Source organism: Ciconia boyciana, chromosome 6 (genome assembly GCF_034638445.1).
Source record: "Ciconia boyciana chromosome 6, ASM3463844v1, whole genome shotgun sequence".
NCBI lineage: Eukaryota > Metazoa > Chordata > Aves > Ciconiiformes > Ciconiidae > Ciconia > Ciconia boyciana.
In genome coordinates, this window is record NC_132939.1 from 42637244 (window position 1) to 42653805 (window position 16562).

Consider the following 16562-nt stretch of genomic DNA (forward strand, 5'->3'; position numbering starts at 1 on the left):
TATATAAGAACTTACTTATGCAATATTTCATTAAAACTTGTTCATTTCCCTGTTACAATTTGTATTTTTTGTAGCAAGATACACACGTATTGTAGAATATATTTGCATGTAAGATTTATAGTCTTCCCTGATTACCTTATAACTGTCCATTAAAAATGTACCAGAATTAAATTAAAATTATGATAATAATATTTTTAATATACAGAATATAATCTGACAGCAAAACTCTTTGATTGCAATATATAACATGCTACATCTCTATTATAATTTCTTTGAAAACAGTCTGATTATTATTATTTTCTATAAAGCCTTCATTCTTATGCAAGCTATGTAATAACAATCTTTTAACTTTAAAGATTAGCTGTAAAGATTGAGGAAATGGACTTCAGCATAGAGTCTTCATGAACAATCCCATAATGGTAATGGGCAAGCTTTGCAAGCTGCTTTCTGCCATGTAAGTAGTAGAGTGGGGAAAACATAGAGAATATTTTGAATATATAATGTGTATGCAGAAAGGCAGACATCTTAGGCCAGCTGGAGGATGGAGCTTCTCAGTTATGAAGAGATGTTGCACTTAAATGTTAAGTCCATTCAAGGACCTGTAATGACTTTGTCTGAAAGTACTTGAGTTTTTCAATACTCAGAGAAGAGAACCACTGGCAAGAGGTTCACCACAGATCTCCTTGGCTTCAGAATTTAGTCCTACCTTTATACAAATCAGCTTTACATTGCTGTTTTTAACTTCTAGAGAAAGTGCATCAGAATGTTCCAATTCAAAGCCAGCAAATTAAGGAAAGAGAAGGTCAAGGAGTTGTGTATTCCTTATGGAGAGACTCCATTTTTTTTCTGTGCTACTGATTACTTAGAAACCACTGGAGTATTTTAAACCTGGTGCTGGATGAGTAAACAAGAGAAGCATCTCCTGCCACAGATCTTTATATGGAAGAGGAATTTCTTAGGAACACAGGAATTCATATAATATATGAGTGAACATTGTCTATCTAGCCCACTAGCTTGTCTTTTAGAGTAGCTGGTACCAAATATTTCCAAACCACATGTAAAATCTATAGAATGGTAACTGTACCATATAAGTTGAAGCATGACACTTGATAGCTCATGTAAATTCTATTATACATACTGTAGCATGGTTATTCTTGTTAGCCTCATACATATTTAGTCCTTCTTTTGAAATTCTTTTATATATATATATTGATTGTGAATTGCATAGATTACAAGTTGTGGGGGAAAAATTATTTCTTTTTATAATTTTGTTTTTATCAGCTCAAAATGTGTTTTCCCTTCAATTTATTGGAAATCTCCTTGTCCTTATATTATCTTCTATGTATCATTCGTTATTTTATGTACCTTTTGTCATGTCACTTCTTATTTATCTGCTCTCAAAGCTAAATATTTATAATCGCATTAATCTCTCTTCAGATATCCTTCTACTACAGTTTTTCTGTTTCCATTATTCTCTTTTTTAATAGCGGATGACCAGAACTGAACACAATACTCAGCGTAAAGCTTGGACTATACATTTACGTAACGACATTGTAATATTTTCTTTATTAATTTTAGATTCATTTTTATTGTGTTCTAACATCTCATTTAACTTTTTAGTCATAACGGTCTCCATACAGAGCAGATGTTTTCACTGAGATATTTCCATTTCCTTTCATTGCCTAGTTATAGTTATTTAAAACTCCTCAATATACAGGAGTAGTTTCTTCGAAAGTGTGCTACATCTTGCACTTGTTAGCATGAAACTTCATCTATTGCTCTGTTCGTCAGTTGTCTGCTCTGATTGCTATTTAGGTCCCTCTCATGTTCCTCCTGATCGTCTTTTGATGTAAATAGCTGCATTTTTAAGTCTTTCTACACTGATACTCACTATTCAAGTGAAACACATAGCAGATGGGAAGTCTGCAGATGCTTTTCACTGATTTGCTTAGTTTAGGTATGCATTTAGCATGAACAGGTAAGATGTTGAAACTCCCATACTGTCCCATAAGAAGAGAGGCTAATAACCCAGGTAGGCCAAAACCAAAACCAGATTCCTATGCCTCACTCTTTCCCTCTTTTTCCCAGTACTGCATCTAAGGTAGAACACAGATACCTTCTGTGGAGAGGGAAGTTGTCTTTTATTTGTTCATAAGGATAGGGTATTCTGTAAATTCTAATGTGAATGGAAATGTCCTAAATATCAGACAATAGAGGAAAAATAAAATGCCGTAAAAAGACATAAAAACTAGAAGAGAAGAAAAAATGTAACCTGCTGGAAGTTGGTATCAGAGAGGGACAGGAGGCATTTGTGTAAACCGTGAACCCAGGCATGATTCCTGGTTTTAGGCACAAAGTGAGAAATGTCAATGTAAAAGTCTCTTATATACTTCTGTAAACACAAAAGAATATGTAAAGATGGATATACTTATATATATGAACATAAAGTCAAAGGTCAGATCCAGCTCTGCTTAAGATTTACCAGTAGTATGATATGTTTCTTTCTAATTCCCTTTCTTTAGTAGAAGCCGGTATTTTTTATTGTCTTGGCACTCTAGTAAAGCAACTAACCTTGTTAAAATACGTAATATTTTTATCTACTGGAAGGAATGCATATGAATATGCTTTTCAAATTTCAAATTGAAATCATCTGCAGTGGTACTCTTCAAGGACAGAAGGGTTAGCTGGCACACAGGTGGGAGAAGAGTTGCTCATTAGGGAAGGTTTGTTATATGGTAACGTATAATTGAGGTAATGGTCACAGCTTGTGTGACAGCAAACACTCTGGCAGTTGTTTGATTGCTGTCTGGGTCAGGAGATCAGCTCTTTCTACAAGATGTATCCACATTAGTGTGTTAGTGAACAGGTTAGAAAGCAAATTGCAGCTGCCTTTCTTAGGCATATTACTGTTGAGGCTCATTGTTTTGGGTTTTTTTACTGTACATCAGCAGTAATATGGCTTCTGAAGACTTCATGTGACAGGTTAGGCATTTTATCCTTTGAGTAAACAGTAATCATGGTGTGAAGAAAGTGGGGCATTGGAGATTTTTCCCATTCTTTGAGAATTCCATTCTTCCTTTTTAGTTTGCTCCAAGGGCTCTTTGGGGATACATATATTAAGCCCTTTAAATAGTTCATAATAAATCTTTGTCTCAGGCTGATTCTGACAGTTTTTTAAAGAGTCTTTTAAGAGAGAATCCTCAGTCATTTGTTAATCCATGGGGTGATCTTCAGACTTGGAGGAAAAAGAAACAGTGCAAGCTCCAGAGTTGTGAAAATACAATGTAGAAAAATTTGAACTCAGAAAAACTCAGGAAATACTGTACCAGGGAAATTTCACCAATCATACTGTATTCTGCCTGTGTCTAAGTGATCAGTCTCCAAGTTACTCAGTTTGCAAACACTGGAGGTAGAAAAATGGGCTAACAAAAGGAAGAGCAATTATTATTGATCATCTTATTCCTATTATCTTGGTTTTGGCTTTATTTTGCTTAAAGCTTGAATTGAAGGAGCATTATGGGAAAAAGAAGTCATTGTTCCCATTGTTAAAATAAAGCAAATAAACAGAATTCCTTCTGTTAAGTGTTTACCATTCAAGCCTTGTGATAAATCTGCCAAAATACCTGCACTGTGGGCTGATTTTTAAAATGCTGTTTCCTGTGTGATATGACAGATTCTGATTGTGTCTGTCAAAAACCTTCTTAACTCCACAGTGCAAAATAAATAAATAAAGGGGAAAAATATAATAAAAGTAAGATGTCCAGTTCATTTGACATTTGTTTTCACCAAATAATTTGAGTGAGTTGTTTCCTAAGAATAATGCATGGCTGCAGCCCACTGGAGCTACTGTTAGGTATTTGTTTACAGCAGCCTCAGGTCTGTCATTTTTGGAGATACCTCTTCTCAACTGTCTTTGAATTTCAATGCCATAGTGCTTGTCATTATTTTAGGCTTTTTTGTAAATTCTGCATAAGCAAAGAAATCTATAAATGCTAACTTATCTGTATAAGAACTCTCTCGGTGTACCTTAGGAATATTGTTGCCCTATTTTAATTTAATATGCTACCCTGAGGAGAAAATACTGTAACGGGAACAAGGAACTGGTACTAATAAGGGACAAAGCTATAGAGAGACCTGGGTAGTTGGGCTTCTTACCCCTTCTGCAGCCAGGAACGTGAGTGTTGGAGGTGAAGGCTGCTGCTGGAAGCACTACCAACCGAGCAGTACATCCCAATAGCATCAGCTCCCTGCCGTGCCAGCTGTGCTAGCAAGTTCCTCAGCAGCAGCAGGATTAGCAGCCTGCCTGGTTCTGCCTAGCCTGCACCAGGTCATGGAGTTTCTGCACGACAGATGAGAGGGGACAGTTGCACAGCGAATCTTGTGATGATGGAAACGTTAATAGCATTCTGAAATAAATTTGGATGCACAGTGCTGAGGACATAAGTATTTTCATGATTAAGTAGTAGTTCTATTCACAGGATATTTTTAAGTGTTACTTGTTTGGGGCAAGGGATGGGAAGGCCTGTATTGCTTAATTTTTCCCATTATTCTTTTTCGTTAAAAATAACAGTATTAGTCACACTGGTTTTTGACATGGATAAGTAGATTCTGTCTGAGTATACGAAATTATGTTTTCTGACATTTTAAAAGTGTTGCTTGACTGTCTTCTGAACTATGAAGCGATGCAGCTGGAGAAAGCAGTTCCTAAGGTACATTAGACCAGGACTTTCTACACATCCTGCAAAATCTGCAGCATTTCCCTGTATCCCCCAAAGAATCTGCATATTGTCATGATGCTTAGCACCATACCTATTGCCACTGTCCAGTAATGAAGTTATCTGTGAGACAAACATTAAACCCCATGGGGAAAACGTTCTTCTCACCAATTATATCCATTTTCCCTTGGCAACATATGGCTTTTAACTCCAACTCTTTTTTTTATTATTGAATTATTCCAAATTAGCTAAAAAGCTGTTTTATAAAGAAAATTATTTCTTGCCTTCCATGCTTCAAAATATTTATAAAATACCAGTTTGCATTTGACACACCGATACACATCCATATAAGGTTCAAACCTGGAAAAGGGAACAGTTTGGTAGAGCCCATATGACTGAAATCCAAAGAACTGAATGGAAACCCGTTTGCAGTTTTAAGTAGTTGTTCACTGTTAGCAAAGATGAACCCAGATACTTGCCGTATTTGAAAAAAATAAGAGGTCAAATGATGCCACAATCTTACCACCCTTTTTTTCCATTTTCAGTGTGTGAACAGAAAGTGGTAGGTCAGATGATCCTCTATGTTTATTGGTGCTAAACCAGTAAGCGTTCGCCATTGGTAATGATCAGCCTGTGTTTGCACATGTATGCTTGCTTGGTTTAAACGTATGCCCAGTAGCTGCATACTTTTCTAGAAAGGTTATTCAGCAAGGTTACACAATTTGTACAAAGTGATTTTTTGGCAGGATTCTATACACATTGATGTAGCAATCCAGTAGATACTAGCAACCAGTTACTGCCCCTTGGTTAGGCTGCATGGAAGATTCATGTATATAAAATAGTGTATTAAAGTAAACTTACAAAAGCAAAGAGCAATCATTGCAAATGTAATTTTTTCTTCCTCTTTGGGATTCTAATTTTAAAAGCATTAAAGAAGACAGCTGCTCATGCTGTGATATGCGCTAAACAGCCTGAAGGATGGAAAAAAATATATTTGTAGCTCATAATAACTATTGACCTTTCTGATATACAATGTTCTCTGTGTTAGCTATTCTGTTCTATCAACAGTGAAGATTGAACATGACTTTTTAATAGAAAACATGGGGTTTCAAGCTGCTTTCACAAAGGTGTTTATGTATTGTTATTTTGTATTGTAGTACAAAGACTAAGTCCCGATGCCCTTTGTCTGACATCATGTTTGTCATAAAAAAGCCCCACTGTTACTGACTGTTTTATATGAGGAATTGGCTCGTAACCATTTTATAGTCGTGATAAAAGCATTGCTCCACTAGATCCAGAACACAGGTATTGAAAATAGAATCCCCCAAATATCCCAGCAGCACAAAAGGTATTTTCTGAAGAAACAGATTCCTCAAGTGGCTATATTTACGGGGTTATTCCACTAAGATTTAAAACACTCACTTTTTGCATTCATACTGTTTGTTCCTTGGCATACGCAGACTGCTGCATAATAGCTTTTGCTGGATGTCATCTGCTCTCAAAGACTATCTTTATGATACTCCGTTTTTTCTCTTGAACTTTCCTACTGCTTAGTTGCTGAGTACAGAAACATCCACTAGCAGCAGCTTGACTTTGACACTTGTTGTTTCCCCGGAGTGGGATCGTCCAAACATCGACTAAGCAGCATGAGGTAACTCGGCTGCTCTTCTTTCCCTCAGGGAAAAGCTTCACCAAAAAGCACCTCCCATTTGGCATATGAAAATCTGGGAAGCAACCTCTTTATTGTGCTTTTTAAGCCCAAGCAGGCTGGCAGTGTTAGGCAACATCAGAAGGGACTTTTTAATGTTTGTTGGGGGTTGTTTTATGCCATGTGCTGGGAAGGAACTTTAGTGGGCCATTATTGGCAGCTCTGAACCACAGTTATTTTCACAGCTATGCTCTGGAGTGTCAGTTAATGATTCACAAGTTACTAGGCAAAAGCAGAAAACTAGCAAGAGAGAAAAAATACCCTCAGCTGATCCTTCTAGGGCATGAAAGAGGGGGAACAGCATCAGCATTTAAGGCAGTTTTGTGCTGAAACAAAATGCTCAAAATTGTTTATAAGTTGCTCAGTAAGGATAATGATCATTTAAGTTGTGGAAACCAGCCACATCTCAAAGGAGATTTAGCATGTAGTCCTGTATTCCTCACAGGCCCATAAAACTCTCAGGGAATTCAGTGAAGTTTTTACCCTCAAAACTAGTCAGGGTCCTTTTTTTCCTTTGCTGTTTCCTCATTTCCCAGTTTCTTTTCTCCGTATCCATTCCCTAACTGAGGACAGATGTGCTATTACTTGTGATCCTGTGCCCTCCTAACATCAGGACCTTTCCTAGCCATTGGATGTATTCTGTTTCAAACTTTACTAGAATTGCCGCAACGCAAGTAAACAGTAAGGAAACAATACAACTGTGCTAATTTTCTTTGGGACTGTCACTGAACCTTGAAAATTTATAAGTGTTGCTGACCTCACATGAGACCAAGATGACAGGTCAGGTCAGATTATTTATTCTGTTGCTTAAAATAAATTAGCTTTCAATGTAAAAACGTAGAAGCAAGTTTGAGCTTCATATGCAGTATGGTTTATGTACCACTCACTCACTAGACCATAACAGCTCTTTGAGAGTTGTTCCGGTCTATTGGATGAATGTGGATACATTTGCGAGTGTTTAGATAATGGATTGAAGCCCAATAGACTGTAACATTTCCAAAGGCTTTTTCAGAGTTAAAGTTTCCTACCATGATTAGTTCTGTTAACAGCAAATCTTTATTATGTTGTTTTCAAAAAGGCAAAAAAGCTCTATGTATTTCATAGATCACTGACCTACCAAAATTTGTTGTAAAACCTGTCTTTCAACATTATAGGAGTAACAAAAATCTTATTCATAGCTTCATCCTGGCAACACTTTATTTATAGGTCTATCCTGGCACCTACCTCATTCTGTATTTTACCAGATATATAAAGAATTCTGTGGGATAAAGTTTACATGGGAAGTAAATTGCATATGTTGGGAATTAATAGCCTGATAAGACGTGTTTCTAGACTAGAAGAAGAAATAGAAGGAGGCGCAGAAGCAGAAGAAGAAGAAAGGAAGCTTTGAGAGGCATTAAATAAAGTAATACTTCCTAGTCCAATAAAGAGTAGTTCAGATTACTTTGGTTCCACAGGGATAATAGAACATTCAAAAATTTCTCTGGGTAATAATAGGGAAAGCCTATCAATGAGTTTGTACTTTAGTTTGTCCTACATAACTACAGCCAGTACATGGGCCTAGTCTGGATTAAAAAACAAACAGGGTAAGCTCATTATTTGTAACACTACAGGATAACTTTTCAAAGCATGGCTTATTTCTCTGCAGATGCCGTCTTGCATGTGCCCAAAATACTACAATACACATAGTAGTGTTTGCACTTGTAAAACCTGCAAACTGAGCATTAACAATCACAGACAAATAAAGTTTGCACGTTAAAGTTGTGTTGTTTGTATATGTATAGTAGTTATGTGAAACTATAACTTATTTTGCCAGTAATTGCGTGCACAGTTTTGCTTATCCATTGGTAAAACAGCATTAAGCTCCTTTAGAGAATTCTGGCTTACTTTTGCCTGTGGTTAATGTTAAGTCTGGTGTATTTTGGGGAATAACATGAGCACATTTCAAAACTGGTGTAACCACATACACCAAACTGAAGGTTGGCATGTGCAACCAAAGCCCTAAGCAACGGGCCACACAGGATGCTAGATATTATGAAATAATAATCAGGAACTTGATCCAAGTCTTTTCATAGTATTCCTACTTAGTTAAATGGGACCAGGCTCTAGTGGCTTAAGTTTCCCAAAGATAGGGAACGTATGCTACTTGAGACACACCTGGCATCCATCAGCTGCTCCAGAAAGACTTGGGTCTTCTGGACGTCCTGTCTGAAACTGCCATTCCTGTACACATCTCAGACACTGTGGGGCAGCTCACAAGAATGCTGTAGACCTATGTGTGGGCAACTGAATTAAGCCTTCGGTCACTTAGAATTCATCCCTGAAATGAAGGAACTGTTCTTCTTAATGCGTTTCTAATAGTTTGTCCCATTAACTTTTATATAGTTAAGCATGGGTTTTCACTACTTCCCTTGGAGGAAATTTTCAACAAATCACAAAGTCAGGATTAACTATGCAAATTAAAAATATTAACTACACTGTGTTGTGGCCAAACAGTTCAAGTCAACAGATTCCTGTATAATATCCAAGTTCTTGTAAATCCACAGTGTATAAGGCAGATCAGATATTAAACAAGTTTCCCACTTTTCTGGCTGTCGTATCTAAATTCACTGATACTTCACTGACTTGACTTTTGCCTGAATGCACATACTTTTATCACGTTAAAAAGATATGCTGTATATATCTGAGTTAGTCACTTGTTCTCCCAGTTTCAAACATCTATCCTTAACAGTGTGCACCATCATGTGGACCACAGCCTAGTAATTACAGATTTTGATTATAAAAATAATAATATCTCTGTATGCAAATATATATATAATTATTTTAATATTATGAAAAAATGTGAAATAAATATATATGTAAGGCTTCAATGTCAAATTAGTTGTAAAAAATTAAGGATTTTATATAATGGCAACCCACCTGAAACAATCTGAGATGCCAGCCCATCTCTTCAGTTGTTGGATCTGGAAAATTTGCAGGGATGAGAGAGAAAAAAAAAACCAACATTAAAAAGAACCAGCTTTCAACAGAAGTCTGATAGGGTTTAAAGTTTTTATGCCTTTGAGTTTCTAATAGGCTTATAGGTCATGAAAAGTGAATTGTCTTCATCTTGGAGGTAGAGTGACAAGAAAGAACAGTTTAATATCTTGTCTGAAAACATTACCTAGCAATAAATTCCTCAGAGGAAGTCATCCTTCTTTCCATTTCTTTTGGAAGAGCTGCCCTGAGCCTTCCCCTTTACAGTGAGGCCTTGGCCAGAACCCAGCATTATTCCCCCTGTGTAAAGGAAAGAAGGGAACTAAGTCACCAAAATCCTGGGGTCCAATTCTTAACTTCTTCAGCTTTTTAGTAAATAACAAAACAGAAATTTTAGGAGTCTTACCAAGTTAGATACAAGTACCATGAATTTCAGATCCAAATCTGTTTATTCAGGAATTCAAGTTCCTGTTTACAACTGGGACAGCTTACAGAAAAAATATTATTCCTACAGCTCCTTTTAAAAATAGTATTGCCTTGGAAGAATGAACTAGGCTCTTCTTTGCCACCCACAATGTTAACTAAATAGTTCAGATGGTCCTTGATTTTGCAAGATGCTGAGCACACCAGCGAGACCAAGAGAGCACCTATAGAAATTGCAAGCTCTGTGCTCATCGGCTGATCTCCAGGCAGGCTGCCCATGTACATAAATATGCCTAAGTGGTTCATCCAAAAAGTCCAAGAATCTTCAGCACCTTCCTAGGCCAAGCTTTAGCTTCCAGTACTTGCCCATGTTCAGCCTGCAATCAGACTGAACCCACTTCACTTAAAACTATGCATTTGCACAAGTGCTAAGTATAATTTCATAGTAACTTGCACTTATTGGAAATAAATTGTCTTAATTTGAAGCTTTTGAATTGTGTTTGCTGGGTTAGTAGTAAGAAAAATCTCTCTTTTAGCTTATAAAATGATCAAATTGGATCTGTAAGCTACTGAGAGAGGATTACCTTGGCAACAGTGCTTTTTTGAGAGTCATTTTTCTGATTAAAAACACACTTTAAGAGGCAATAATATGAGGAAAAACAGGACAGTTAACTACTCAAGGTTAAATTTTCCTAGAAAGTCTTTTAATGCCTGGTTACAGACAATAAACTGCACAGAAGAAATAGAAACATTTACAAAGATGCATCTAGTCCAACTGAAAATGATGGATTTATATTACCTAGTTATTCATCTGAACATAATGATTCTCAGTTGTCTATGCAAAGGATTGTAAGACTTTAAGAAAATGTGGGAAGAGGTTTGCAAGTGTAGAAGAGAACATGAGAAGAGAGCTCCCTTTTTCTTACTATTTTGTATGTTCTCTTTGTTTCTCTTCTAAGAGCTGTATAGTTGGTGTTTGAGAATGTCTCTTAAAAGCTGTATAGACACCTGTTTTCAAGGAGGAGAAATGAAAGCCAGGTGAAAACTTCCTGAAATGCTACCAAATCCAGAATTTCCTGTATGTTAAACCATAAGATTTTTTTCCCACCAACCCCCTCAAATTCTTTGTTGGTGTTTGGTTTTCCCTCTGTAGCTTCTGGTCCTCCTAGAAATGAGAAGCCTATCTTTTATCTGGTTGGCATACGAAAATGCATTTTTCTCCTCTCAATTATTTTTAATGCATGTTGGTGAATATTTATTCAGGCTGCTTTGGCAGCATTTCGTTACTTAAGACATAAATCAAATTTGGAACTTCTTTTTTCCTGGGGGACAAATTGTTTTTCTGAATTTGAATGTGCTTGTGAATCAGTCATAGGGATAATACTTGTGCTATTGCTCTGTAATAGCAATTATTTGCATTGTTTTACATTGTTTTGCTCGATAGCATTAAGGTAGTCAGGCTGCATGCAGATGCAGGGTACATCTGCAGATCACTGCAGGATCAGAGCCACGGACCTCAGTCCTCCAGTTACATGTACGTTTAGCAGTACACATTCCACTAACATCAGAAGAATTCTTCCAACAGGTAAAGTTAAGCAGTGCATGACTGGTCGGTGGGGTCTGGGCCCAAGATTATTCCCAAGGCAAAGCCCGTTGAAGGATCAGAACTACAAGGCTTGTTCGCAAAGAAATGCTTAGGAGGAGATAACTAAATAATTTTTGGGAACTGGCCACTAGTTCATACTATCTCCTCATTTGCCTCTGTGGCTCTTAGTTAACGTTTTAACATTTATGATGCTTTCGTACGGGTACAGTGGGTTGCAGCTTCGTGCCCTTTGGAATGGACAGTGCATTCCTTGTGCCCAGAAATCTCATCCTGCATTAGCAGCTTTGGGAGTGGAAAGAGAAGAGGCTGATTCCTTTAGTAGTATCTGCCGAAGATATTTAAGGACACACAAAGGCGAGTGCTTTCCCAACAGAGTACACAGTTATCTGTTTTGCAAAGACAATCCAGACTTACTTTTTATACTTCTAAGCCTGACAGCGTATAGTGCTTTCATTCACACTCAGTGAGCACTGACTTTTATCATATTATTAGCATTCTAAACTCACAGTTTTAGAGGTTTATAACTCAACAGTAGATTTAGACTCAGTAAATTCAGCCCAGGAGCACTATTTTTCAGTGTAAAAGACATCTTTAGTTACTACAGTATCAAGCAAAGGGGACCTTGCTTATTTCAGGCCTTTTTAAAGGTCTTAGATTACAAATTTTAAAAAAAAATCCTCTTGAAAAAATGAATTGCTGCAGAGTTTCATTCTGATGTTCCTTAGATTGCTAGCTTCCTTTGACATAATTGGAAAAAATTTGAAAAGGCTGAGTGATAGGCATTTAAAATCAACTCCTGAGAACTCATAATGGACCATATTCCATATATTCCTGTGCAAATCTCACTGACATCGGTGGATGCGTTCTGTACACATCCTATTTTTAAAATCCTGCATGCATAATCCCCGTTAGCATTGTTACAGTATCTACCGTGGGTGCGTGCAACTCTGAATGCAGATTCGTACTATCAGCCGTAATGGTTCTCTCCTGAGAGAAATTCAGAAAGCTGTTCATAAGCTGTTCTGGACTTTTAGGTAACTAATCCCATCTCACGCATACACTCTCAGGTACTTTTTGTTAAAGAAAATCAAACACTTCAGAATACATATTTATATGACAGACACTGTTCCAGTCTGTTGGATAAATTATATGCATTTTATAACATTCACTTACAGAGATGTATAGGTTTGTACATATTATAGTAACAGCAAAATAATGTTAAGCTTATGATATAAGGTGGCATGAGCCCAAAAAATGTCAATGCCAAGTACACTGTACTACATGTCAGATGTTTTCCTTTCTTTCATAAAACTGTGTATGAAAGAGAAATTTTAATTTCAGTTGCTTGGGAAGAGTACGTCTGTATTACAGCCTGATCATTTTTTGAGCGTGAGATATTGTGTGTTTAATTAACATTACTTCTGTGTGTTTCAGTAATTACCATTAGAACACATGAGGACATATTGTACTTATTGCCTGTGCTAGAGCATAATGTGCCGGACTACAACAACTACACTTGTTAAGCTGATTTTAGCGTTTCTTCACACAGCAGGAAGCACCCATGCTGTGGTTTCTTAATGTACTCTTTAACTACTGCACTGTAGAGTACTGTACAATAAAAATAATAATTAATTATAATCCTTGTCATACCACTATTGCTGCTATCCCAGTAACCCTGGTTGCTGTTTCAGGGTTCCACTATCCGGTACTCTGAAACACATACCTTTGCTTTCAGAGTTTTATTTCTTAGACAATATTGCTGAACAGAGCTGAATTTTTTGAGGACAGGTTTGTTGCATGGATTGTGATGGCTTCACATTTGTTCAGGTCTCCAAGGACCAGCACCAATAAATGTGAAAGAGACAACAGCAGAATGGCATACTTTCCCATTTCCACCAGGATGAAAAAGAATACTCTAAATTAAGTCTAACCTTAAATGTATAATCTGTCCTTGGGAGCAAAAAAAAAAAAGGATATAGCATCTTCAAGCTCTTGGCATCCCTTACGAGAAAAAATTGGTTCTAAGGGTCTCTGATCTTGTGTTTTAGTAAAATAGAACTGCACGGCTGACTGACAGTTCTGATCTAAAGCATTTACGTTTAAGTTTTGATCTCTCTGCTTTTGATTAAAACTAATGAGCTCATTTAATTCAAAATGGGAATCTCTGATAAGAGAAATAAGGTTGATGTGATTGGATTAGAGGGGCAAATTAAACTCTTAGAGCAGAAGTTTGTGCTTATATAGTGTATTAAAAAGCTGTTGGCGTATTATGGCGTGTTAGATGATGAGAAAAATTTCATAGTAATTCATATTTAATCAGAAGAAATGAAAGTACTAAATATAACATGGCTCTGCTTTTCCCTCGAGTGATAAAGAGCTGTACATTTAAAATGACATCGAATTCATGCTCTCTAAAACAAAAAAAATCTTGAGAGAGACACTAAAGAAAGGGGCACTGTTGTCAGTTATTTCATCACAATAGAGTTGAAATGTCACAAACACAAGACAACGTGACCACATTAAATCAAGGACAATTCAATATAATCCTTAGCTCACAAGCAAGTTTTTGTGTTTCTGTTGACTGCATAACAAATGCTTTGTAAATACTTGAATGCTTCCTACTAGTAGTTTGGTCGGTTCTCCAGAACAGTAGCAGAATAATTTCAAAATAACTTTTTTATTCAGTGTTAATTACTCATTGAAACTGAAAGTTAGTTAATCTCCAATAATGCTTGCTTATTGTAAGCTACTCCAGAATTTTCCCATGAACAATATTTTGGGGAGAGGTTGGTTATCAGGGCTAAAAATAGCAATAATAAAAGTTGTGCAAAAAATATCACAGTACTGACTAGGGTTGTACCCACTATTTCAGCATGGTTTATACTAAGAGTATTTATTTACTATTTTAAGTGGTTGCAGTTGATGGAGTGAGAAGCAGAGGTGAGAGCTATAGTTTCAAGCAGGATATATCTCTTCAATTGGACTACAAATACATTTCATTAGTGACCAATTCATCACCAATAATTAACAATGATGATGACAATAATAATAGTAATATCTGTCATTTGCTTGAGCATTTTTGCCTTCAGGCTGCTCAGATCTTTATTGATAATAATTAACTCTCAGTAACGGGGAAACCAAGGCACTCAAAACCAGCAGTGACTCACCCTAGGTGTCACTGCAAGCGAGGAGTGGAGACTAGGGAATAAAAGTCTGCAGAATTTGCAGCCTCTTTCAGCATACAGAATTGCTTCCTCAGTGAGACTTTGCCTTTCACAAAATACTGAAGAACTCCACAGTTTTTAAAACAATGCCATACCCTAACAAAATAACTCCAGTTGTAACAACATTGTGCAAGAAAGAGTTAATGAGACAAATCTCTGTTAAAAATTCTATGGGAAAAATAACTTGAAAATGAGACTTACTGAGTATACATATATTTTTCAAATTTTTTTTGCTAAGTAAACATTTTCTAAACGAGGTAAATTGATTACAACACTCTTAGCATCCATCAGTCATTTATTTTTAGTGAGTTCAAGGATTGCACCTGAAAAATAGCTTAGAGGGGGTGTATAAAATCTAAATTATGTGTATATGTATTTTTTCTATTCCCCAGTGGAATCTACAAGCCCCAGTTTACTAACCACTGACAACACTCTAGAGCGCTCTTTTTTCATCCGAATGAAATCTACGCTGACCAAGCGAGGAGTGCACATCAAATCGTCAGGATATAAGGTAAGGGTTGCACTGTAGCATGAAATATTGACATCTTTAAATTATGTTCATTCATGTTCCAGGACACAGTAATAGACAGAGAAAGGAGCTATTTCACATTTGCATATGTTTCATTCCTTTTGTTAAAGAATCATTAATACAATATTTACAGCCTGAGGTTTGGCTTTGATACTACACCTCCATTAAATTGATCATTATTACAATAAACAGTGATGATAACAGCATGATAGCCTTCAAAAGAGCAACACTTTCAGAGTAAAGGTATATTTTACTGAAGAAGGCGAGTCACAGTAACATCACTTTTTCCATAGTGGAAAATTACTGCTCATGTTGTTAGACCGTTAGTCGTCTTTGGTTATGCTTTTCCCAGAGAGGTAGGATTTCTTCATGCAGACAGTATGCTAGACCTATTTAATTTCGCTGCCGTTCTGGCTGAAGGAAACAACAAGCCACAACGAGTACTTTTCCACCATTTTTCTTTCATTGTCTGTCTGAGGGGCATCTGCTGCTGGGGATCATATTTGCTGGATTTCAGACTCTTTTAAGATATGAAAGTCTCTTGTTCCTTATCAGCAGTAATCTCATTTTTCTTGAGTCATATATCGCTCATAGTGCCTGTAGCTATCAGTGGCTTTGCAGTATACTAAAACTAGAAGGAATAGCACATTTTTAACATTGTCAACTTGTAGAATGAAATATGTCATCATTAAGTATTATACAAGATAAAAGGGTGGTGCAAGAAAGTAAGTCTGAGAATGTGTGTGTATTTAAAGAAGTTGCCTGTCAATGTTCATTTAAAAACTTTCACAAGCATTTTTTTCAGTTTTCAGAGGAAGATTTAGAGGAGCTTTGAAGTAAAATTCCCCAAGTCGCTTTTCCCCAAAAATTCTCTGTGAATATAGCATCGAGGTAGTCTACCTGAGCAGTAAAAATCTGGTAGAAATGTCTTCTTTGCGAGCAAATGACTGGGAGTCCTTCTGTTGGATGGTTTCTGGGTCAAGATGATTAAAGTAGTCGCTAATGGAAGTTTAGGTCCAAATCAGTGGTTTCTTAAGGCATCACAAGTTTTGATCTGTGTACTGCTTAATTATCAACACCTGAAAGAATGCACTCAACACTTGTTCATGCTGACTGGTTTACAAGTCTCAGAAGCTATCAAGACCAGGAAGTGTACTGGCAGTCTCAGGAGGAGGAAGGCGAATGAATGAATGAATGAATGGGCAGGTCATTGAAGGTATAGTAATTTTCATGATTAGGCATGGTCCATCCAGGCTCGGCCGAAGTTGGATCGGCAGAGAATTTGTTTTGCTAGGTATTTTTGCTGCAATAGTAATAGGAAAAAATAGAGAATTCATCGTGGATTTTGTAGTCTGACGTTTTTTGCCAGATGTAGGTGAGA

The 16562-nt window shown here is 36.7% G+C and overlaps 1 protein-coding gene across 6 annotated transcripts in view; it reads left to right on the plus strand.

Moving 5' to 3' along the window:
* NPAS3 (neuronal PAS domain protein 3) overlaps nucleotides 1-16562 on the plus strand; it is a 625969-nt gene that overhangs the window by 553093 nt on the left and 56314 nt on the right. For all 6 annotated transcript variants that reach the window (XM_072865785.1, XM_072865787.1, XM_072865786.1 and 3 more), the window contains one exon: nucleotides 15045-15163. In XM_072865785.1, the coding sequence (XP_072721886.1) occupies nucleotides 15045-15163 (119 nt within the window). The remainder of the gene's footprint in view (nucleotides 1-15044; nucleotides 15164-16562) is intronic.